At 53.2% G+C, this 23,609-nt stretch overlaps 2 protein-coding genes across 4 annotated transcripts in view; both read right to left on the bottom strand.

The window, feature by feature from the left end:
* Window positions 1–1,351: 1,351 nt before the first annotated feature.
* Window positions 1,352–7,129, bottom strand: SLC25A41 (solute carrier family 25 member 41). Its single transcript, XM_077751984.1, has 7 exons — window positions 6,878–7,129; window positions 6,481–6,636; window positions 5,839–5,991; window positions 5,539–5,646; window positions 2,851–3,018; window positions 2,615–2,762; window positions 1,352–1,797 (listed from the first exon to the last, which is right to left on the bottom strand). The coding sequence occupies exons 1-7, from the start codon at window positions 7,082–7,084 to the stop codon at window positions 1,625–1,627; spliced, it is 1,113 nt and encodes a 370-aa protein (XP_077608110.1). The 5' UTR covers window positions 7,085–7,129; the 3' UTR covers window positions 1,352–1,624.
* A 4,913-nt stretch (window positions 7,130–12,042) lies between these two features.
* Window positions 12,043–23,609, bottom strand: part of SLC25A23 (solute carrier family 25 member 23) — a 12,275-nt gene continuing 708 nt past the window's right edge. Inside the window, exons 2-10 of one of the 3 annotated variants that reach the window (XM_077776875.1) lie at window positions 22,807–22,933; window positions 22,154–22,241; window positions 21,747–21,858; window positions 20,529–20,687; window positions 20,288–20,440; window positions 20,045–20,152; window positions 18,865–19,032; window positions 14,941–15,091; window positions 12,043–14,016 (exon numbers count right to left, since the gene is read on the bottom strand). In XM_077776875.1, coding sequence (XP_077633001.1) covers window positions 13,832–14,016; window positions 14,941–15,091; window positions 18,865–19,032; window positions 20,045–20,152; window positions 20,288–20,440; window positions 20,529–20,687; window positions 21,747–21,858; window positions 22,154–22,241; window positions 22,807–22,933 — 1,251 coding nt within the window. In that variant the 3' untranslated portion in view covers window positions 12,043–13,831. Of the gene's footprint in view, window positions 14,017–14,683; window positions 14,800–14,940; window positions 15,092–18,864; window positions 19,033–20,044; window positions 20,153–20,287; window positions 20,441–20,528; window positions 20,688–21,746; window positions 21,859–22,153; window positions 22,242–22,806; window positions 22,934–23,609 lie in introns of those variants that run through there. The other 2 variants (XM_077776955.1, XM_077777030.1) reach the window with 2 other exon arrangements.

Raw genomic sequence — 23,609 nt, 5'->3', positions numbered from 1 at the left:
GGAAGACGATGAGGAGGGAGAGGGACGCCCCCTCCCGCCGCCGGCGTGACGGACGGCGCAGCCAAGCCAAGGGGGGGGGGCCGCCGCTCCCGGGACACCAATCGCGGGCTCTGGAGGCGAGCGGCCAATCGGAGTGCGGCGAAAGGCAGTGGGCGGGAGGCGCCGCGTGACCGACAGCTCTCGCAGGCAGTGGGCTGCCGGCTGCCGGTCCTGGGCGGGCAAATCGAGGAGACCCGAAAGGCCAGGAGGCCCAATGAAGCGGGAGTTGCAGAACTACGGGGCGACTTCAGAGCCGGATTGACGGCTCCAGAGAGTCAAGTGGACGGGAAGGAGGGGCCTGACCAAAGGCCCCTTTCAACAGGCTGGGCGGGCGCCAGGTGAGATAATCGTGCACGCAAGCCAATGACTACACGCGGAAGGCGGTTCTTGTAAAGATTGGCAGCCAACTTAACCCAATTCCTGACTTGTTCTGGGTGACGCGCTTAGGTTTGGACTGGATTGCTTTTCCCCGTTAACCAGAATCCTTTTCTAGCCTTGATTTCTAAGCCAATGGCTGGGTGGCGGGGGCGGGTGCAAGGTGACGGACACCGCTCCAGACAAATGGCAGTGAAGGCAGTAAAGGTGCCCAGTTTTGGTGGGAGCCAGTGGAAGCGCAGCTGCATTGGGGCGGAGCCGGCCACCCAGAAGACGAGAGGCGATTGGCGGTAGCCGGAGTGAATGGCAGTCTACGTGGGCAGTGCCGACCGGCTGCGGGAAATCAGGCCTGACGTCTGGGTTAGCGCCCCAGGAGCCTGGCTGGGTAGGCCGAACACATGGCCTGCTCGAGGTCTTGGAGATCGGTGCTTCCGGGGGTGGGATGGCCCGAGAGTAGCAGGGAGCCCGGGGATTCCCTGTATCCCCTCTCTTCTCCACCCAGGATTCTAGAGCCCCCACTTCTCTTCCAGGATTCATGGAACCAGTTCCCCTCCAGAATTCAAGGGTCTAGAGCCATTGGTTCTCTCTTAGGACCCTGATCCCACACCCCACACCCGCTTTATGTAAGGTCTGTGGATCTGAGCTCCAAGCTCCCGTCAAGGCCCTCAATTTCTCTCCTGAACCCAGCCATCATGCAGCTTTACAATTCCTATTCAGGTCCAAGGGGCCCAAGATATCCAGCCCCCACTCCAGGGATCCCAGGTACCTGACGTCCACTTTGGGACCCAGATTATCTGAAGCGACCGGCTTCTCTCTTAGACCCAGGGTATTCCAGGTCCCCAACTCATCTCCTGGAACCCAGGATTCCTAGTTCCTTCCTAGACCTGGAGATTCCAGATACCCAGCTCCTCTTTGGGACCCAGGTATCCCAGACCCATCCAGCAGAAACTGTCTCTTTATTTCAGATTGTCTCCATGTCCACCATTTCACCCTGCAGCCAGGACAAGCCATAATGAGCCAAACTGGAGTCCAGACTAGTCCCAGGCTGCACCCTGGGGAGCGGTTCCCAAGAATTTTCTGACCCAGGCCCCCAGACTGCTTCTCCTGACAGAAACTGGCCCCCCAGGCCTGAGCCTGGAGGGCTCTTTGAACCAGGGGACACTGGACCCCCCTGTCCATTTCTGCCCAGGGTGTGTCGAATAGCCACTGCCTATACACCCAGGGTTTTCTTCATGGCTTCATACACCACATAGCTGATGCCACCTGCTGGCAACACCTTCAGTAAGGTGGGAGTCATGCCTCGGTACAGCCCCGGCCAACCCTGCTGGGCCAGGATCCGCCGGAAGATTCCGCACATGGTGGGGTTTGAGCCCTCCACGGTGTCTGTGGAAACAGGGGAGAGCTCGAGGATTCTGTTAGAGATGATCTGGTGTCCACTGAAGGGCTTAAATGTTGGGGTGAAGCCAGGGGCAGAAGTCTGGGGGTCGGTTGGGAAGGAGTTTGGAAGACTTTTAAAGGAAATTGGTCAGTTTGGAGAGAGTGAGGAGATCAACTCAGGCAGGAGTTTTCAGGAGCATCTTAAAAAACATTCAGCCTTATTTGGGAGGGAGCGTCTAAGATCTCCTGGAGATTTGGAGAGTGTGCTAAGGGGTAGTTCGGGGATATTTTTAGGATGAGAGTAGTGAACCCAGGACCTGTTTGGATGTTTGTGGATTGGTTTAGGTGCTGAGAGTCCATTTGGGGGAGCCACATTTGGGGAATATCCAGGTTAGTTGGGGAAATGGTTATGACATCTTCCTATGACATGGAAGGGTCATCTAAGGGTCAGATTTAGCATATTTAGGAACTTTAGGAATTTTGACTTTTGGAGGCAAATAAGAGCTGGGTCTGTTTTGGAGGAGTTGGGAGAAAATTTGGGGAAACTATGACTCGAGGCCAGTATGGGGGCCTGGGTCACATTTGGGAGACATTTGTGGGGGTCAGTTGAACTAAATGAACTAAAATGTTTGTTTTAGTGGTTTGCAGGGTTAATTTCAGGGCTGGGATCAGATTTGGGGGTGCGTCTTGGTGGGTTCAAAGGTCAGCGAAGTTGGCCAGGATCAGATGTGGATAGTTTGGGAGTCAGTTTTAGGGGATGAGAAAGTTCAGAGTCAAGGCTGAGGTGAGGGGCACGCGCTGAGGCTAGTGGCGCTAGTCTGACCTTGGGCCTGCATCCTGGTGCGCACCAAAGTCAGTGGATAACTGGCCATCTGGCCACAGGTTGTGGACAGCGTCACAGATGACAGACTGACCAGGCCACTAGGATCCTCCATGTCCCTGCCTGACTTCAGCCAGAAACACCTGAGCATCTGCAAGAGGAGGGAGTCAGAAGGAAGTTCACAATGGGCCTGGGCCCACATCACTCCGGGAACCCCCCCGGGAAGGGTGGACCCACACCTCATAAACAGCCAGGTCAGTGCAGGCATAGGGGATGATCCCAAGCATGTTGGGCAGGTAGCCGCGGTACAGGGCACGAGTGCCCTCCCGCTCCAAGATCTGCCATGCACAGTCCAGCAGCCCCTTGTACTGGCCGGTCCGGCGCAGGGTCAGCCGTGTCTTCAGCACCTGGGGAGGATGGAGGGGTGGCTCATCTGGATGCGCTCATCAACTCTCAGCAGTGGCTGATGTCTCCATCCTGTAGCTGAAGAAGCTGAAGCTCAAAAGTGCACAGAGCTGCATTCCAAACCCAGAGCCTGTGTGTGATCTCAACCCAGGGGTCAGAAGCTCAAGCGCTAACAGAGGTCAGGAGGACAAGGGAAGTGACGTGGACTGAGTGGAGTCTGTGGCCACCACACCTAGTGGCAGCCGGACATAATGCCACGGAATGCAGACCTCAGGTGGCCAGGTTTGCCAGTTTCCCAAGAGAAGCCAGACATTGGAATTTGTATGAAATTCCCTGACACCAAAATATTGGCAACTTGACAACCGCACACCAAGTGCAGTGGGCAGAACTCTGAGATGGTCCTCAAGAGGTTCTCACCCCCTGATACGTATGCCCTGTATATATGCCCACCTCCCCCCCACCTCAATAATGTGCTAGACTTGTAAATATGATGGGGTATCACTCCCTCACCAAGTTACACGACATGATGAAAGTGAAGGGATTTTGCAGAGGTAACAGAGGTCCTGAGGCAGTTGAGTTTAAGTAAAACAAGACAAATTGTCCTGGGTGCGCCTGACTCAATCAGGTGAGCCCTTTAAAGGAGTCTACTGCCAGAGACAGAAGAGAACAAACAGAGAGATCTGGGAATATCCCAGACACTCTTCAATTCGTCTTAAACACACAGGCTGTTGTGGAGAGGACCACACGGTAGGGAGCAGCAGGTGACCTCTAGGAGCTGAGGACCTCAGTCCTACAACCATAAGAAGCTGAATCCTACCAGGGTGCTGGGTGCCATCTGACTTTGGCTCAGTTTATGATCTGTGAGTTTGTGGGTTCGAGCCTCACGTCAGGCTCTGTGCTGACAGCTCGGAGCCTAGAGCCTGCTTCAGATTCTGTGTCTCCATCTCTCTCTGCCCCAACCCCACTCATGCTCTCTTTCTCTCTCTCTCTCTCTCAAAAATAAAAATATTTAAAAAAAAAAAGAAAAAACAAAAGAAGGCGGCGCCCGGACTAGCCAATGCCCAGGTATGACCCACAGAGAAACATAATAAATCTATCATTTGAGCCCACTGAGTCTGTGGCAGTTTGTTAGGTAGCAATAAAACATGAATATACTGGAGGAAATTTAACTAGTCAAGGGCAAGAATTACATTGAAAAAAAAAAAACTTTAAAAGATCGTTAAAGCACATAAAAGGAGATTTGAACAAATGGAAATGTTTTCCATTGGTAAAAAATAACAATAGGTGACTTTGTTTTCTCCACTAGACAAGTTACTCGTAAAGTTTATATGGGAAACCAACGGGAGAATGACCCGGAAAACTGATAAAGAAAAGCAGGGATTGGGGGGGGGGGTGAGAAAGTGTAAGATCAAGCCTCAAAAATTAAAGACCGAAGATAAAACTACAAGGGTGCCTGGCCGGCTCAGCTGGGGGAGCATGCGACTCTTGATCTCAGGGTCATGAGCTCAAGACCCACGTTGGGTGTAGAGATCACTTAAGATAAATTAATAAGATAAAAAGCAAAATGGAGGCAAAACTGTATTAACAGTAAAATGATCGGTGGTTTCCAAGGATTCAGGAGGGAAGCAAGAAGGAGTGAGTCAGCTGAGCACAGAGGATCTTTCAGGCAGTGCAACTACTCTGTATGACCCTGTGATGGTAGATACATGTGTCATTATACATTTGTTCAAACGCATAGAATGTACAGCACAGAGCGAACCTAATGGCAACTACAGGCTGTAGTAATAATGTATCAATATTGGCTCATGGATTGCAACAAATGTACCACCTCATGCAAGATGTTAATAGCAGAAATCCTGTATATGTGGGAGAGGTAGAAGGGAACTCTATACTTCCTGCTCAGTTTTTCTGTAAATCTAAAACCGCTGTATAAAAATAAAATCTAGGGGCGCCTGGCTGGCTTAGTCAGTTAAGCATCCGACTTTCACTTAGGTCATGATCTCGCGGTTCGTGGGTTCAAGCCCCACGTCAGGCTCTGTGCTGACTGCCAGCTCAGAGCCTGGAGCCTGTTTTAGAGTCTGTGTCTCCCTCTCTCTCTGACCCTCCCCTGCTCACACTGTCTCTCTCTCTCTCCTAGAAATAAATAAAAAAATATATATATATTAAAAAAATAATGATAAAAATAAAAATAAAATCTAATTGTTACCCCCACCCACCCAAAGAAAGCAAAAACACATAAGTGTCTGGACAGACACACCAGAGCAAGAAGACAAAAGCCAAAAATAACACCCAAACGCACACAGTTTAGTAAATCACACAAGTGGCATCTTGGATCATTGGAGAGAAAAGGATGGGACCGATCCTGTAAATAGTGCCGAGATGACCTGGGGAGCCGTCTGGAATAAAGGTTTGACACACATCTCACAGGAAGAAGATGAAGAGGAGGAGGGGAAGAGGAAGATAAAGAAGCAATTGCCCCTGGCAGCTAATTTTCACTTTCCATGGAGCAGATATTCTCTTACCTCCATGGGGTTGATGAGCGTCTGGGAGGTGGCCACAGCTAGGGAGCCAGCAAGGAGACGTTCCTGAATGGGTGGGGACCCGTGCACTCCACAGAAGTAATTCTTACACTGGAGGGTCAGGGGGGAAGAGAGCAGAAGAGAACCACTCACCATCTTCCTAGCTGAACCCCCCCCCCCCGGGTCTGGGTCTGGGGCCAGAGGGTGCAAGTGTGTCTTGGGTAAGGATCTAGGCTTGAGAGGGGTGTAAGAGAGGTTTGGGTTGGAGGCTGGAGCTGGACAAAGCCGGCCTTCCCTGCCCACCTGTTCAAAGACGGAGAACTTGATGGCATACTCGGGGGCGATCTTGAGAACGTTGATGCCGTTGCCCCGCCACAGGGAGCGGAAGCCTCCCTCCTGGACCATGCTTCGGAGCCCCCCCAGCAGGTTCATGAAGTTAGTCTTGGAGGAGTAGACCTGAAGGTAGGAAGGCCCCAGCCCTGTGAGGAGCCCCCTCCCCCCCAACACACCTAATCTCCTCCATCCCCACCTGGAGCTCAACCCCATCCTGTCCCCAGCCCCCCAACCCCATCCCTCCCCCCACTCCGCCCCTGGCCAGCCCCACAGTTCTGTAACGCAACATAGACCCACATGCCCATCTCATCTCATCTTCCTCTCCTCACCAGGCCTAGTTTGCCTTCAAGGCCACCCAAAGACCACGCCCCTAACTCCCTTATCCCCAATTCAACCTGTCCGTGGTGCTTGTTCTCTCAGCTCCTCCAACTCCAGTTCGTGCTGTCTCAGCATTGGCTTCAGTTCAACCTTCGCCCTTATCTCCATTCAGCCTTCTCCTGACTCCAACCCTCGTCCGGGCCCCACCCTCACCCCCATCCTGAACTCCATCAGCTAGCTCCACCTCCACCCAGCCCCACCCCCAAAGGCTCCAGCACTGCACACCCCTCGCACCTGCATGTACACCTTGGCTCGGTCCAGAGGGGCCGTGCCAGTGCGAGACACCGCCCCCGCCATGGCTCCTGAGAGCAGAAACTTCCACAGGGCCCCCTCGCTGTCCACTTCTAGAACATCCACGGGGACCATCAGCTGCTCTCCTGTGTCCAGTACCTGCAGGGTAGACCCAGCTCCCACCCATACTGAGCCAGGCTGCAGCTCCTGCCTCGCATCTCCAGAAACCCCTCCAGGCGAAAAGCCCACCCCGGTCCCCACTGCTTCGAGGTGGGATTGTAGGTCCCCTTGGAAGGGAGTGGGTCATGCAGAGGGGACAGGCACATGGCCCTGTCGAGGAGTGGGTCTAGCCCAGCGGTCAGGCTGCTGGTGCTGGAAGACCCACGCTTCCCCAACTCACCTGCTGTGATGGAAGATGCTCCAGGTCATTTTCACGGACGTGCCCAAACACGTACCCATACACATGCGTACAGCCCGGGTTCCGGGAGGGGGGTGGGTCTGGGGTCGGGGTCGGAGGCGGGGCTTTGGTGAGTAAGGCCTTGACCCTCTTAAACAGGGTCTGGACCTTTGAGCAAGGCTTCTGAGCCCCCTCAGGTTGGGGTCCCATGGAGCTGGGCCGTAAGGACGCCTACGTTCAGAGCCCTGGCGAGAGGTTTCTCATCCAGCAACTACATGGGAGAGCCACCTTGTGAATTTGGGTACCAGTACATGATGAGATCACAGAGGCCCTTGTGACCTCACTGGGTCTGGTGGGTAGACTGAGGGTGTCCCCCACAAAATGCCCACATCCGCATCCCTCTAAACCCGTGAACTTGTCATGTTACATGGCAAAGGGGGAAGTAAATTTACCGAAGGAATTAAGGTCACTAACCAACTAGCTGATGAGATGGAGAGATTATTCTGGATTGATTGCATGGCTCCGGTCTGACCACCTGAATCCTTAAACAGTGAAGAGGGAGGTAAAGCAGTCAGCATCCAAAGGATTCATTGTGAGAAAGACGACCGATCATTGCTGGCTGTGCAGATGGGGGAGGCATCCGCGAGCCATGGAGTGCGGGCAGACCCTCCTTGAAGTCGGAAAAGGCCAGGAAGCAGATTCTCCCCTGGAGCCTCCAGAAGGAGCTTGGTTTTAGCCCCGTGAGATTCATGTCAGACTTCTGACCTCTAGAATAATAGATTTGTGTTGTTTGAAGCCACCAAGTTTGCGGTCATTTGTTAGCGCAGCCATAGGAAACGGATCCACTGTGTTTCATTGTCACGGCCATGGGAGATAGAAGTGAGGGAGAAGGGGAAGGTTCTGGAGTTCTGGGAGGGAGAGACACAGTTGGTCCCCACAATAAGACAGGCCGTAGGTTTGGAGACAGCCTGGGTTTGAATCCCATCTAAGACAACTCTTGCTGTGTGACCTTGGGGACTCGCTTGGCTTCTCTGAGTTTCAGTTTCCCCATTTGTGCATCGGTAAGCCCTACCACATGGTGTCAATGGGATCTAAGGGGTCTTCAATGAGAGAACAGCCATCCTCCAAGTGGTTTGGTTCAAAAATCTTGATGTCATTATGATTCATCCCTCTCTCTCGTGCACACACTGTCAGCAGAACCTGGCTTAACCTTTAACATCCCCGGAATCTGGCTGCTTCTAACCATGTCCAGGACCTCCATCCCTACCTGGACGAGTGCAGTCATGGCCATTCTGGTCCTTCCCACTCTCACCCCCAACCCCCAGTCTGTCCTCCCCACTGCGGCCACCAGAGGACACCAGTGAGCACCTGAGTCAGGTCCTGCCCTCCTCTGCCCACAGCCCTCCAGGGCTCCCACCTACCTCCCCAGGTAGAAGCCCAACTCCTCCCTGAGACCGACTAGACCCTGCATGACCTGTCCCGCCCCCTCTCCGCCCTCCTTGCCTCCCTCTTTCCCCTTTGCCCACTCTGCTTCACCCACACGGGCTTCCTCCCTCTTCCTCCAACACACCAGGCATGGTGCTGCCCCGGGGCCCTTGCACTGGCTGTTTTCTCTGCCTGGAATACTGTTTTCCTAGACATCTCCAGGCTCCCTCTCTCGCTGTCTTTAAATCTTTATGCAAATATCAACTTCCTGATGCTTCCTCTGACCACCCTATTTAAAATTTAAACTCTGCCCTGCAGTATTTCATACCCCCCTTCCCTCCTTTGTTTTTATCTTTAGCACCTTTGATTTCTACATGGCTACATATTCGCTCACGTGTGTTATTGTTTGTCACTCCCCACTGGAATGTGGGATCTACGAGTGCAATGGTTGGTGTCTGTTTCGCTCACTTCTGTGTCCCATGTTCACAGCTGGGTCTGGCCCCAAGTGAGTGTCTGGCAAATAGATGATGAATAGATGAAGGAGATAACACATCAAAGAGCTTAGCGCAGAGTCGTGATGTGTAGTACTTGCTCAATAAATGTAAGTTCTTTTCCCTCTAAAGATGTCGGTTGAAACACCTCCTTATTTTGGGAGAGACTTAGAAAGAGAAAAGCAGTCTGTCTGGTGTTACACTGCATGTCAGCAGGGCCACCTAAGTCCCAAACAGTGTAATGGGATGTAAGAATGTGAACAAGAAAATAGATGTTAACTGGCCTGATTAAATCAAATCAAAGTGTTAATATTTGATGCTGGTATGACTGAAGTAAAACTAGTAATGCTCATTCCTTGTTGGTAGCTGTGTACATTGCATATGAATTTTCTGGTGGCATGATTCTGAAATAGTCCTATCCTTTGAGTCAGTAATCCTGCTTCTGGGGATTGATCCTCAGGACATAATTTAAAGGAAGTAAGAATACAAAATAGTTAGCCAGGTTTAATTTCATATTTGAGTGTATGGAAAATCATGTCTATGTACGTGTATGCATATCAGTTAGTTACTGCTGAATAACAAATGATCCTAACTGTAGCAGCTTAAAACACAGAGATGATGGTATCTGCAGTGCCTGTTATAATCTAATCTTGGGAGTAGTATACTATCACTAATGTTGCATTCTCTTGGTCATACAGACTCTCCTTGGTACAATGAGAGAGGGGACTACCCAGGAATGTGAATTAAGAGGTCCTTGGGGGAAGGGATACAGGAGTGCTGACGCACAGGAGCACATGTACCCCAATGTTCATAGCAGCACTCTCAACAATAGCCAAAACATGGAAAGAGCCTAAGTGTCCATCAATGGAGGAATGGATCAAGAAGATGTGGTTCATCTATACCATGGAATACTACATGGCAATGAGAATGATATCTGGCCATGTGTAGCAACATGGATGGACCTTGAGGGTGTTATGCTGAACGAAATAAGTCAGGCAGAGAAGGACAAATATCATATGTTTGCACGTATAGGAGGATTAGGAGGAACTTAACGGAGGACCATGGGGGAGAAGAAGGGGGAAAGAGGGGGGGAGGGGGAGAGAGGCAAACCATGAGAGACTCTTGAATGCTGAGAACAAACTGAGGATGCTGGATGTGGGGGGGAGGGGAGAATGGGCTTGGAGGAGGGCACTTGGGGATGAGCACTGGGTGTTATATGGAAACCAACTTGACTATAAACTATTTGTAAAAAAAAAAAAAAAGAGGTCCTGGGGGAGCATCTTGTTTTTTTTAATTTTTTAAACATTTGTTCATTTTTTGAGAGAAGAGATAGAGTGCGATCAGGGGAGGGGTAGAGAGAGAGAGCGAGACACAGAATCCAAAGCAGGCTTCAGGCTCTGAGCTGTCAGCATAGAGCCCGATGCAGGGCTCAAACTCACCGACTGCGAGATTGTGACCTGAGCTGAAGTTGGACGCTTAACTGACTGAGCCACCCAGGTGCCCCGGGGAACATCTTGGAGGGTGACTATCATCTTCCACATAGGAAAAAGTTTGGTAATTTAAAACTTTTTAAAAAATGTTTTCTATTTTTAAGAGATAGACAGAGTATGAGTGGGGGACGGGCAGAGAGAGGGAGACACAGAATCCCTATCAGGCTCCAGGCTCTGAGCTGTCAGCACAGAGCCCGACGCGGGGCTCGAACCCACGAACCGTGAGATCATGACCTGTTAGGGTCAGTGCTGACAGCTCAGAGCCTACCTGCTTCAGATTCTGTGTCTCTCTCTGCCCCTCTCCTGCTCACACACATACTCTCTCTGCCACAAATAAATAAACATTAAAAACTTTTTAAAGAGGTCAAAAGAGAAAAAATATACAATCATCTTCAAACTTAATATTATTTAATGTTTTCTTTTTTATTTTTGAGAGGGAGACAGAGAGACAGAGTGTGAGCGGGGGAGGGGCAGAGAGAGAGGGAGACACAGAATCGGAAGCAGCTCCAGGATCTGAGCTGTCAGCACAGAGCCCGACGCGGGGCTCATGAACTCATGAACCACTAGATCATGACCTGAGCTGAAATCGGACACTTAACCAACTGGGCCCCCCGGGCCCCCCATGCCTGGTCATTTAAAGACAGGCACAAATTGGACCGACTGGGGCTTCAAGCTGAGGAACAGTGCCGGGGATTGCCAAAAGCCGGAAGAGGCAAGAAGGACACTCCCTAGAGTCCCCTCAGAAGGAGTGTGGCCCTGCTGACACTTTGATTTCAGACTTCTAGACTTCAGAACAGGGCAGGCAATAAATTCCTGTTGTTTCTTATTCACGATATAGCCCAAAGTGGAAGCAACCCAAGTGTCCCTCGATGGATGAGGGATAAACAAGATGTGGTCTCTCCATACAACGAAATCGTGTTCAGCCTTAAAAAGGAGGGACATCCCGGCACCTGTTACATCACGGAAGGACCGTGAGGGTATTATGCTCAGTGAGAGAAGCAAGTCACAGAAGGACTTCATGACCCCACTCACAGGAGGTCCCCAGAGGCATCCTGTCCACAGAGACAGTGGATGGTGGGCGTCAGGGGTGGGGAGTCCATGCTTCGTGGGGACAGAGTCTCAGTTTGGGGAGATGGAAAGTTCTGGAGACGAGTCTTGGCGGTGGCTGCACAACCATGTAATGTGCTTAACTGAGCTGTATACTTTAAAACGGTTAAGATGAGGGGCGCCGATTCAGTCGGTTTAAGTGTCCGACTCTTGATTTTGGCTCAGGTCATGATCTTGGGGTTCGTGAGTTTGAGCCCCAAGTTTGGTTCTGCACTGACAGCACTGAGCCTGCTTGGGATTCTCTCTCTCTCTGCCCCTCCCCCTGCTCTCTCTCTCTCTCTCTCTCTCTCAAAACAAATACATATTTTAAAAAATAGTTAAGATGGTAAATTTTATATTATGCATATTTTACCATAATAAAAAAATTTCTATCTAAAACATTTGTCACGTTAAGGCCCCAGTTTGTGGTGATTTGCTGCAGCCGTGGCAAACAAACACCCTTGTGTAATTAGAATAGTGGAGACATAAAACGTGCTCATGAATGTGGATTTCTCCCTGCCCCCACTTTACAGCTATGGAAACTGAGGCTTAAAGAGGGAGTCGCTTCCTGGTCTCCTGGAACTGTGTGACAGAACGGCCCATGTCCCTCCCCTGTGGGTAGTCTGAGGTGGTCTCCCATCCACCCACCCCTTTGCAGCAAAAACCACAAACGAAAGAGCTTAGAAAGTGTATTCCTTTTGTTCTTTTCTTTGAAATAACACACACAGGCAGGAAGGTGGGACATGGTGGGGGAGGGGGAGGCGGAAGCCNGGGGGGGGGGGGGGGGACCCGGGGGGGGGGTGTCCTCCAGCCCCCTGAAACAACACACATCCTCTTTTGCAGTCCTCTAATGGGGTTCCCCAAGGACTTGGGAGGAGTGGAGGGAGGGGGTCCCCAGTTATGCTAAGCTCAGAATCCGACTATAAAGTGCAGAATGTACAAGGTGGGGGGGTACTGGGAGGGGCTTGGCTTATTTGAAGGGGAAGGACTATCTGCTCCTCTCTGGTAGAAAAATAGACGTAGAGTGAGTTTGGGGCATTTGGCTTGTTAGTTTTGCATAAGCAGATGCGGGGCTCCAGGGAAGGCTGGTCCGGGTAGACTTGCTCCTGGCTCCCAACCCTGAAGCCTGGGGAGAGGCTGGAAGTGCTAGGGGTGTGTTGGGGGGGGTCCCCTTAATGTGTCCCCAGCCTCAGAGTGCCCCCTTGCCAGCCCCCAAGGAAGAGTGACTGGGGGTTATCATCAGCCCAAAGGTGGGAAGGGGACAGAAGACACGGCAGAGCATTTTGGGGGAGCAGTTTCCCCAGGGGGTCAGAGGTGTAGCCATGCTGGGCAGGGGGTGGGGGTATCCAGCTTCTGTCTAGGGTGTTGGAGGGGCCTCTTCTTCCTCCGCTGCCAGCTTTTAGATGGGTCAGGACTTTGGACAAGTCCAAAGAGGGAGGCCAGGACCTGGGCTCCCCACAGGCTCCTTAGACCATGGGCTTTGTGTCATCATCGAGGGCAGGGGGGAGGGCCTTGGGCTCTCGCGTGTGTCTGGGACAGGGGCTGTGGGACCCAGGATGCTGTGATTGGCCTATCGGGATCTATCTAGACTTAGAGCCTGAGCATTCAGGATCCAGTGCCTCGGGAGGATTCCGGTCAGAATCCAGGAGTTAAGGGGCTGGGATCCAGTGCTTGGAAGGGTTGGGGTCTACTTCCTACAGGTGGGGTTCAGCATCCAGTGCCTGTGGTGAAGCGGTTGGGGCCCAACAGCTGCAGTTGCCGGGACCCATTCGCTCTGCTGTTGGGCTCTCACATTGTGGATTTAGAAGCCAGGATCCAGCTGCTCAGGGCTTGGGAATCCGAGATCCGGTGGTTGGGGGTTGAGGGTGTAGTGGTTGAAATGTAGGGAATCCAGTAGTCAAAACAGAGGGATCCGGGACTCAGTGTCAAGGTAAAGGAATTCAAGAATCCAGTAGTTGGGGTGAGGGGACCTGGGATCCAGTGGCTGGGGCCCCCGGATCTAGGTATTGCACTGTCAGGATCCGGTGGCTGAGGCTTCTTGATATCCAGAATCCAGTGGCCGAGGTTGGAGATCCAGGGCTGGAAGCCTGGGGATCTGGGATCCGCCAGTGGGCTTGGGGATCTAGGACCCAGTGCAGGCTCTGGGGCCTGAGGGAGCTGGGGTCTGGGTGTTGAGATATGGCGGATGTGCTCCTGTGGTTAGGTTGTCAGGATCCATTAGTTGGGTTGTAGGAGAGCCCATGGTTAAGACATGGAGGTCCAGGACCCAGTGTGTATGTGTGTGGGGGGGCGGCCAGTAGCTGTGATGTGGGGTGCAGGACCCGGTGGATTAGGTGTAGGGATCCTGTGATTTGGTGTGGGGGGCTCTGGGATCCATTGGCTGGGCCATCAGTCTCCAGTGGCTGAGGTGTGGGGGGTTTCATGATTGGGGTGAGGGATCTGGGGTGGGGCAGGCTCTGGGTCCCTCACCTGGATGTGACCCCCAGGGCCTGTTTCATGTTCTCGTAGACCACATAGGAGATGCTCACAGCCGGGATAACCTTCATGAAGTTGGGGGCAATACCCCGGTAGAGGCCCCACACGCCGTCCTGGGACAGGATGTGACGGAGCAGACCCAGCATGGAGAGCTGGGGGGCGCCCTCGATGGAGGCTGGGAGGGGTGGGGAGGCCAGGTAAGGCCAAAGGGCCCCTCTCACTTTCCCCTCCTACTCCCCAGGCCTGGGCTTGTGGCTGCTGCAGCAGGAGGGAGGGGGGGTTAGATTAGCAGTGGGACCTACCACTCAGACTCAGGACCCCTCTAGAGATGGCTGTTCACCGTTCCTCCCCAATCTTGAGGGCCCGAGTTTGGGGATAATGAGAAACAGAGAAGGTATATGTATGTGCGTGGTGGGAGAGGGCACAGACATTTTCCTCTTCCTAGAACTCATCTCTCTGCTTCATCTCCCAGCTAATTCTCTCTCTCTCTGCCTTCCAGCCTCCCTTCCAAAGCAGACCCTTCAGGGGAGCCCTCCTGAGCACCCCAGTCTAAGTGTGGCTCTTTCTCTTCTCCTTTATTCAACCCTAGATCCGTACTGAACTCTGGAATGATTTATTCAACATCTTGCTGCCTTTCCAGCCTGGGAGTTTCTAGAGGGCAAGAACCCAGGCTTATGCACTGACAACACCCCCCAGAGAAAAATCACAAAATACAAAAGCTAAAATTCCCAAGGAAACTCCCCAGATTCAGGAATGTGTGTGTGTGCGCGCGCATGTGTGTGTGCATGTGTGTGTGTGTGTCGGGGGGAAGAACTCATAAGAGGAAAATACAGAGGAANTGGAGCTGAAATCAGCAGCCCTCCCAGCTAAGATTGCCAGGGCGCTCTTCCGGGCCTTGCTGCCCCTGCTCTCCTCCTTCATGCAAAGGGCTCCTGATCCAGGGTCACAAATGGGTACACTGAGGCGCAGAGAAAGGTAGGGACTTTAGTGAAGGCCATCCAAGGCCAGGAAGACCCCAGCCCGGGACCGGCCTACACAGGGGTAAGGAGCTGGGGATGCGGGGGAGGGGCCCTGCCCCTCCCTCCCGCCCAGGCCTCACCTTGGGCCTGCATGCGGGTCCGGACCAGGGCCAGGGGGTAACTGGCGATCTGGCCACAGGTGCTGGAGACGGTGCCGCAGGCCAGAAGCACTAGAACACCTGGGTCGGCCGAGTCGTGGCTGTACTGCTGGAGCCACCGGTTCTTCAGCGTCTGTGGGGGCAGAGAAGGGAGTGCGGGTGGGTTGGGGCCGGCGTCAGGCATCCTGCGGTGGCTTCCGCATCCCCCTCTGGCAGCGGGTACTAGCTGAGCGCTTGCTCGGTACCCCCTGGGTGTCACCCAGCGCTGTACCTGCATCCTGTCACCCAGTCCTCACCTCGACCTTCTATGGTATGCGGAAGGACGTCCCCATGCCCTTGACCCTGGAACCTGGGGACATGGTACCTCCCGTGGCAGAAGGGGCTTTGCAGATGTGATTCAGTCAAGGACCTCGAGATGGGGTGTGATGCTAGAATATCCAGGCAGCTCCAATGTCATCATGAGGCTCCTTATAAGAGAGGAGGGGCACCTGGGTGGCTCAGTTGGTTATGCGTGCGACTTCGGCTCAGGTCATGATCTCACAGCTGGTGAGTTTGAGCCTCACGTCGGGGTCTCTGCTATCAGCGCAGAGCCCGCTTCGGATCCTCTGCCTCCCTCTCTCTCTGCCCCTCCCCCCTCGAAAATAAACATAAAAAAAAGAGTCACAGGAGAGATGATGACCGTGGGGGGGGGGAAGAGTGGGGGGGCAGATTGGAAGGCGCTATGCTGCTGNCCCCCCCCCCCCAAGCCAAGGAATACAGGCAGCTGGGAAAGATAAGGAAACAGATTCTCCCCTGGGAGCCTCCCTAAGAAACGCGGGCCTACCAACATCTTGATTTTAGCCTGGTGACACCCATTTTGGACTTCTGATTTTCCAAACTGTCATAAATGGGGGTGCCCGGGGTGCTCAGCCAGTTAAGAGTCTGACTTCGGTTCTGGTCATGATCTCACAGCTCGTGAGTTCAAGTCTTCCGTTCGGGCTCTGTGCTGACAGCTCAGAGCCTGCTTTGGATCCTCTGTCGCCCTCCCCTGCCTGTGTTCTCTGTCTCTCTCAAAATAAATAAATAAACATAAGAAATTTTAAAAATGAAAAAAACACACCGTCATAAATGTGCACTGTTTTAAACCACTAAGTTTGTGGCCTTTTGATTCAGCAGCCATAGAATACTAACACCCTCGCCAAGGTGGACACCCATCTTTTTCCCTTACCATTTCGACCCAAATCTGCTGACTCCTAGTTGCCGGCATCCACGGTCCTGCCCGAGGACTCTCGTTGGACCCAGGCGAGGCTGCACTGAGCACCCAGGAATAGGCAGGAAGTGCTGGGGGACCAGCACCCCCAGAAGAAGCGAGCTTCAGACAACCGACTGAGTGTATCGATACCTCAGCTCCCTTGCGTCTCTGCTGGGGCAGGTTCTATGCAGGTGCCTCCAGAGGCCCCCGCCAGGACTGAGCCCCACCTGCCTACCACGGCAGCTTTCCTGATAGCATGTCCTTGCCAACACGTTCAATTGTGTCCTCCCTAAAGATATGTCGGGGTCCTAACCCCCAGGACCTCAGACTGTGACCTTATTTGCAAAGAGAGTCTTTGCAGGTGTGATGGGTTGGGATGAAGCCATCTTGGAGTCAGGTGGACCCTTAGTCAAAATGACTGATGTCATATTAGGGAGAGGGGACACAGAGACACACAGCGGGGAGAAGATAGCCCCGTGGTGATGGAGGCAGAGACGGGACAGATGGGTCTACAAGCAGAGGAGCACCAAGGATGGCCAGCAACCACCAGAAGCCGGAAGAGATAAGGAAGGATTTCCCTCTAAGCTTTCAGAGGGAGCACGGCCCTGCTAAGCCCTCGAGTTTGGACTCTGGCCTCCAGGGCTGTGACAAAAAATGTCTGTTGTCTTAAGCCTCCCAGTTTGAGGTTAGGCAGCCCTCGGGAGCTAATGCTCCCATTTTTGGTCGCCTTACCTTCCCGCCAAACCACTTGCTCTCACATGCCTGCTTCTGGAAGACCTCAAAAAAGGTAAATACCACTGTCATCTCCACTTAATTGATGCAAAACTGAGACCCCAGAGAAGCTGCTTGCCCACAGCCACAAAAGACAGGTGGGAATCGACATTCCCAGCTACACCTGAGTCCAGAGTGGAGCGCTCCATCTTTAGGGGCAGCCAATCCCTTATGGAGCCTCTATGAGAACCTTCTTTCATGTCTGGAACTGGGATGGCTCCTTGGTTTCATTTCCTATGTCAATTCTAACCCCTTGGGAATGGCTGCTGGGAAGTGTGTTGAGAGGAACTCAGGGCTATGATAGATAGATTAGTGATGTCTGGCCTCGGGCTGTGATAGATTAGTGATGTCTAGCCTCAGGGCTATTATAGGTAGATTAGTGATGTCTGGCTTCAGGGCTGTGATAGATAGATTAGTGATGTCTGGCCTGGGCATAGAGTGGGTACATCGGAAGTCAGTGTTCACCCATTACTGCCTTTGAAATTTTAGAGCAGCGTTTGCCAAATTGGGGTTTAATGAGTGTCTTAAAAGCTGTTCTGTTGAAAAGAAGTTCTGATGACTACATAAGTATGGCCAGCACTGGGCCAAAAACCAAAACAAACACCCAAAGAAATCACTGTTCTGTAGACCTGTCAGAGCCTTGAAGGGACTAATAAAGAGTTTGAGACTCCAAGAGGGCACAGCACTCCTCAAACTCCTTAGACCTCCCAGCTCCCTTTTTTGGTGAAGAATGGATCAAATAAAGTCATGTCTCATTTCTGCACTCAGCCCTCGATGGCTCTGTATCACACTTAGGAAAAACCAGCCATGTCATTGAGCTCTTGCTGAATCGGTTCCTTCAAACCACTCAAGACCTCCATTCCTCCCACAGGCCTGCCTCTGGACCTGCATTCTCTGCACCCTTTGCCTTGTTCACACTCCCTCCTGCAGAGGCCAGCCTTGATCCTCCGCCCCCTGCCTGCTGTTACTTTCAATTACACATCTTGTTTTATTATCTTCTGAGAACTTAGCAGGATCTGAAACTACTTGTTGGCTGGTTGGCTGACTTCCCTGTTCACTGGAATGGGCGCCCCAAGAAAGCAAGGATGGTGTTATTTAATGCTATATTTGCAGCAATCAGCATAGTGCTTAGTGCTTTTGGATGCTTAGTAAGTAGTTGCTGAGTGAACCAGTGAATGAATGAATGGATGAATGAATCAACAAACAGGTGAGTGAATGAGTGGTGGCCTTGTCTCGTTTGGCCACATAGATGCTGGGTGCTGGGGAAGCCAGGTATGGGTGGCAGGTATGGAGTGTTACAGGTCGGGACCAACCACATAATTTGCAAAGCCAAGTGCATAATAAAAATATGTGAGGTCCCTTGTCCACAGATGACGAGGAATTTCAAGACAGCAATAGCACGGCATTAAACCAAGGGCAGGGTGCTCTGAACATGGGGCCCTTGGCAACTGCCTTGGTCACCTGCCTGTGAGGCTGGCCCTGTCCTGGATACAAAGACTTTGGGGGATGCCTGGGGACATCTGGGGCTGTGCTAGCTGGTGATCCAGCCAGGAGAAGGTAAAAGTAATGAATGAGATCTCTGGAAGAGAAAGAGCAAAGACTCCCTATTCGTGCCTCTCTTGATAAAGGCGCTGAGGCGTGTGGTTTTTACGATGACAGCTGATGCCGAAGTGGGCAGGCCCTGAAGAAGACGTTGGCCGGGTCCCATACGTGCCCTGGGGAGGTGGGCATCTTTCAAGCTCATCTTCACCTGCTCCCATGATTCTGTGAGCTACCATGGCACTAGGAGGGGTCGTCTGCACTAGCTTTGGAGGCTGACTGAGTTAGCCCCATGGGAAGGGGGTGTCCTGTAGGCAAATCTCCAAGGAAAGAAAAAAGGGGGGAGGGGCTGGCTGCCCACAGACCTCATAGACGGCCAGGTCGATGCCTGCATAGGGGATGATACCCAGCACGTTGGGCAGGTAGCCTCGGTAGAAGGCTCGGGGCCCCTCTCGCTCCAGGATCTGCCACGCACAGTCCAGCAGCCCCTTGTACTGGCCGGTCCGGCGTAGGGTCAGCCGCGTCTTCAGCACCTGGAGAGAACCCGGTTACCCCTGGAGAAACTGCCTCCAGAAACATCACATCCAGGAATGAAGACACCTAGAAATAGCTACTTCTAGAAGGATAGACCCTGGCAATAACAGAATTAACAAACCACTTCCTCTAGAGTCTTCTCTTATTCCCAAATCTCTATACCTAGGAATGTTTACACCTTTTGGAGTTACAGATGGTGGCCACTGCTGTCTCCCAGTATCTTGCTCCCTTCTCCCCTTAATGACAGAAACTATAATTTTCAGTAAGCACACAGCTACTAGAAATAAAGACTACATTTCTCATTTTCTCTAGATGTATGGCCATGTGACCAAGTCCTAGCTAATGAAACAGCAGGAAAACAGTTATGTGTGACTCCCAGGAAGTATCCTTAAAGGCAGGAAGGGGTTCCTTCCTTTGTCTATTCTTCCTTCTTGGCTGGAATATGGATCTGATGACTGGAGCACAAGCAGCCACTTCGGTCCATGAGGCGGGTGCTACATTCTGAAATGCTGGAACATGATGGAGGGAAGGAACTTGGGTCTCTAACACTCTGAAGTCACCATACCTGCCTGAACTGCTTACCTCACACTTCATTTATGTGATTTGAGTTTTCCATGATACACTGCAATCCTGATACACTGCAATCCTGATACACTGCACAACCTGAAACCTGAAATGATTTCTCTGAAAACAGTTTCATCTAGAAATGATTCCCCTGGGAACAAACACATCCTAGGAATCAGTATCCCTAGAAGACGCATGTCTATGAATGGCTGGACCCCATGGCTGCTGCCTAAACAGTTATGACCAACACCACCATCCCCCAGAAGACACATCTCAAATGCCAATGCCCACACACTCTACACACGAAACAGCATCGCTCTCATGAGCTACAGTCTGAATCAGGGAGAGGCAGTTATGATGCCAAGGTCTATCACACCACAGAGTGCCATGGTCGTTGCATGCCTCCCACCCTGCACTGGGGCCTCTCCCAGGGTCCCTCCTTCTCACCTCCATGGGGTAAATGATGGTTTGGGCTGTGGCGCCTGCCAGGGAACCGGCCACAAAGCGCTCTTGCACGTGCAGTGACTCCTGCTGCCCTCGAATGGCCCTCTTGATCTGAAGGTGGGAGAGGTGGGCAGAATCTCAAGTCTTCCTGCTGCCACTTTCAGGGTCCTGCAGACAGCCCCCACACCCCCAAGCCAATCCCACCAACTCTTATGTCTCGCTGAGATCTCCCCCACCTGCCCCCACCTGCTCATAGGCCATGAACTTGATAGCCGACTCGGGAGCGATCTTAAGCACGTTAATCCCATTTCCACGCCACAGGGAGCGCATGCCCCCCTCGCGGATCATGCTCTTTAGGCCCCCCAGGATGTTCAGCGTGTTGGTCTTGGAGGCATGGACCTATGTGGGGAGACGAGGTGGCTTTGCAGTCCCCTTTGGGGGCCCAGGCCTGGGAGGCGGGGAGGTGGGTCTTTCCAGGGCCCCTTACCTGCATGAAGACCTTGAGGCGGTCCAGAGGGGCTGTCCCCGTCCGCGACACAGCACCTGCCACCGCGCCTGCCACCAGCTGCTTCCACCACATGCCAGTCAGCTTCTCCTGCTCTGAAAACTCGTCAGGAACAGTCAAGCACTCGCCAATGTCCAAGACCTGAGGGTGCAGGGACTGGGGTGTCATGCCAGGGGGCAGGGAGATGGGACTCAGCCCTAAATGGTGTCTCCCTCATGAATCCCAGGACACCCAGAGAGTCTACCAGTGAATCACACTTGGAAAGCCCAGGTGATCCCCCTTGGACCCCCACCAGATCCCACCAACACATCCAACCTGACTCCCACATAGGATCCCAACGTCCCTCCTGGGCACCTCCACCAGATCCCACCAAAGGAATCTACCCAAGCATCGACCACATAAAGATTCCTTCCAGAGCCAGTCAGATCCCTTTGAAGGATCCCACCCAAGGATGTCCCACATAAGGATTCCAGAAGATCCCTCCAGGACCACATGAGATCCTTTCAGGGACCTGCCATATAAGGAAACTAGTAGACCCCTCTCAGGGCCTCAGGAGGTCCCGCAGGGAATCTGTTCCCCCCAGGGATCATCCCTCCCCTAGAATCCACCTATAGACTTCCCAACCAAGCCCCTCATGGATCCCCAGGGTGGGAATCTCCGGATCTCCCAGGAGGATCTCCCCAGATCTCACTGGTGGATCCCCCTCCAGATGCTATCAGAGTCTACTGGAAACATCACTCAGAGATTCCCACCTAGAAGCTGGCAATCTAGAGCACTCCCTCCTTCACCATCCAGTGGATCCCAGTGGACCCTCCAAAGAAGGTGGCTTTCTTGTGAGTCCCTTCGGCAAGAGAACCATTTACTGAGGCAAACAGAAGCCAGGAGAAGGGGAGCTGTGGGTGGAAGCTGAAGGCTGGGTGCCCCATCTGGTGAGCTCATCCTTCCCTGTGCTCCCGCCTCCCACACTCTGCCCCCAGCACCCCAAAGTCAGGTCTGAAGGGCTCCAACCGGAGCACAGACCTCCCCCCATGGGTCCCTAGTCCCCCGAACACTGGCCAGAGGAAGCAAGGCCTAGAGTCCCTCATCCCTTGACCCTTCCCGGTGGCTCCTTCTTCTCAAGCTCCTGACCCAGCCCCTCCATGCCTGGGGAAGCCCGAGTAAGGCCCAGCCACCAAGCTGGGAAAGCTGCCCCCACCTCACCGTCGAATGCTTCCAGAAATAGACCACATCCTCCACATTCTCCAGTGAATGCAACAGGAAGTGGTCGCGCCATTCCTGCCAGTCGATGGTCATCGTGCCGTCTCGGTCCATGCTGGGGATATGGGGCAAGGCCGAGACAACATCAGTGCTGGGGCTGGCGGGGGCTGGCGTGAGATTCGGTTGGTGTGGGGGTACACTGACTTCCTGTGCACTGCGAGCTGGCCATTTTGCAAAGGGGAAAACCAAGGCTCAGAGACGTGAAGCGGCTGGCCCAGGATCTGCCTGACTCCCACACCCGCCTCTCGCTCCACCTGCCCTGGGATCGGGCCTGGGGCCTGGAGGTTCAAGGTGGCCGAGGGGTCCGGGGGACCTGAATTACCTGGGATTCAGGACCCCCAGCTCCTCACCTGTGCAGAATTTTCTCAGCTTGCTCCAGCGAGATGGAAATACCCAGAGCTCTGAAACTCTGCTGGATCTCGGACACATCAATATGACCTGGGGAGGGGGCCAGGGGTAGAAAAGGGTGTGTGTATGGGGGGGACCCCTGGAGCCCAGGTGCAGTGCAGCTCAGAATGATGATCTAGCAAGAACAGGGGATCCAGGAACCCAGGGTGAGATTTGCAGCAGGGTGAGGTGGGGGGTTACTGACCCATGGGGATCAGAGAGGTGGAACTGAGCGATGTTGGGGGGGGGAGCTCCTCTGTCCAATGAATGAATGAATCCAGGATAATATGGGGGTCCTTATGCCATAGGGGATTGACAGGCAATATTAGGGATCCAGAAGGAGCTTTGGGGGGTGTCTATGCCTCATAGGGAATCCAGAAGCAATATGGGGCATCTTTGTCCCTTAGAAACATAAGGGTAATAATAGGGGTCACATCCCAGAAGGGAAAGGAGGTGGGATTGGCCCACGGGCACAGCCACCTAGCTGGGGGGTGAGCAGAGCTCCCAAAATAGCCTGTGAGTCATCGGGGAGAAGTGGCCCCCCTTCCTCGTTGCGCTGCCAGTTCTAACCCCATTGGTGTCTCCAGAGCCCCCGCAGCCCATCCCTGGGCCTCACCGTCCTGATTCCGGTCCAGGCTGTGGAACAGAAGCAGCAGGCGCTGTTCCCGCTCCTGCAGGTAGCGGCTGAACTCCTCCAGGTCGAGCCCACCGTGTGGGTCAGTGTCACCCTCAGGGGAGCTGCCCTGGCGGGGGGGGAGGGATGAGGGAGCTCCAGATGGCCGCTCCCCATCTGCAAGGAGCACGACAAGCTTATGGCCAAGGAGCTCAGAGTCCCCCAGAACCTAAACCAGGGGAAGGCACCCCCTCCAGCCACTAGCTCCCTTCTCAGCAACATGTCCAAGGCCACAGTCGGTCTGTGGGGTGGAAAGCAGTTGTCCAGTTTTCCTGGCAAGCAAACTGAGGCTCTCCAAGGTCAAGGTTACTGAGCAGGAGGAAGCGGGAGGTAGCCTTGGGCTCTGTCTCAGAAAGCCTGTCCTTCCAGCTGCCTCTTAAAAAAACAACAAAAATCCTGTCCATATGGCCCACTCGGGAACTCCTGTTAGAGACAGCTCTGGGCAATGTGGGGTAACAAGAGATGCAAGCTGAGCACCCACCCAGCCTCTGTTTTCCCATCTGGGAAGTGGGACGTTGCACTGGAGGTCCCAAGATGCTGTGGAGACACTCCAGTGGCAGCTGGGGCTACAGGTGTCAGGGACATAGATCTGAGGGCAAGTTCCTGCTTTCATACATCCCCAGCTACGGGTGGCCCCAGCAGGATCCCTGGCTGGAGCAGCCTGGGGCATAAAGCCAGGCCTAATGGAATGGGCAGGTCGGGAAATGTAAACAGAGAGAGGCTGGGGCAGCTTGCTGGGGGCGGGG

The sequence above is a fragment of the Crocuta crocuta genome, unplaced genomic scaffold (assembly GCF_008692635.1).
Source record: "Crocuta crocuta isolate KB4526 unplaced genomic scaffold, BGI_CrCroc_1.0 scaffold110, whole genome shotgun sequence".
NCBI lineage: Eukaryota > Metazoa > Chordata > Mammalia > Carnivora > Hyaenidae > Crocuta > Crocuta crocuta.
The sequence above is the reverse complement of the archived record's forward strand: the minus strand, read 5'-3'. Positions and strand labels throughout refer to the sequence as shown.

Coding starts and splice junctions, on each gene's coding strand:
- SLC25A41 (XM_077751984.1), bottom strand. CDS start 7,084: ATGGGACCCCAACCTGAGGGGGCTCAGAAGCCTTGCTCAAAGGTCCAG. Junction 5,992..6,480: donor GAGCCAAGGTGTACATGCAG/GTGCGAGGGGTG, acceptor TCCTACCTTCAG/GTCTACTCCTCCAAGACTAA. Junction 1,798..2,614: donor CACCAGGATGCAGGCCCAAG/GTCAGACTAGCG, acceptor CTGTTTCCACAG/ACACCGTGGAGGGCTCAAAC.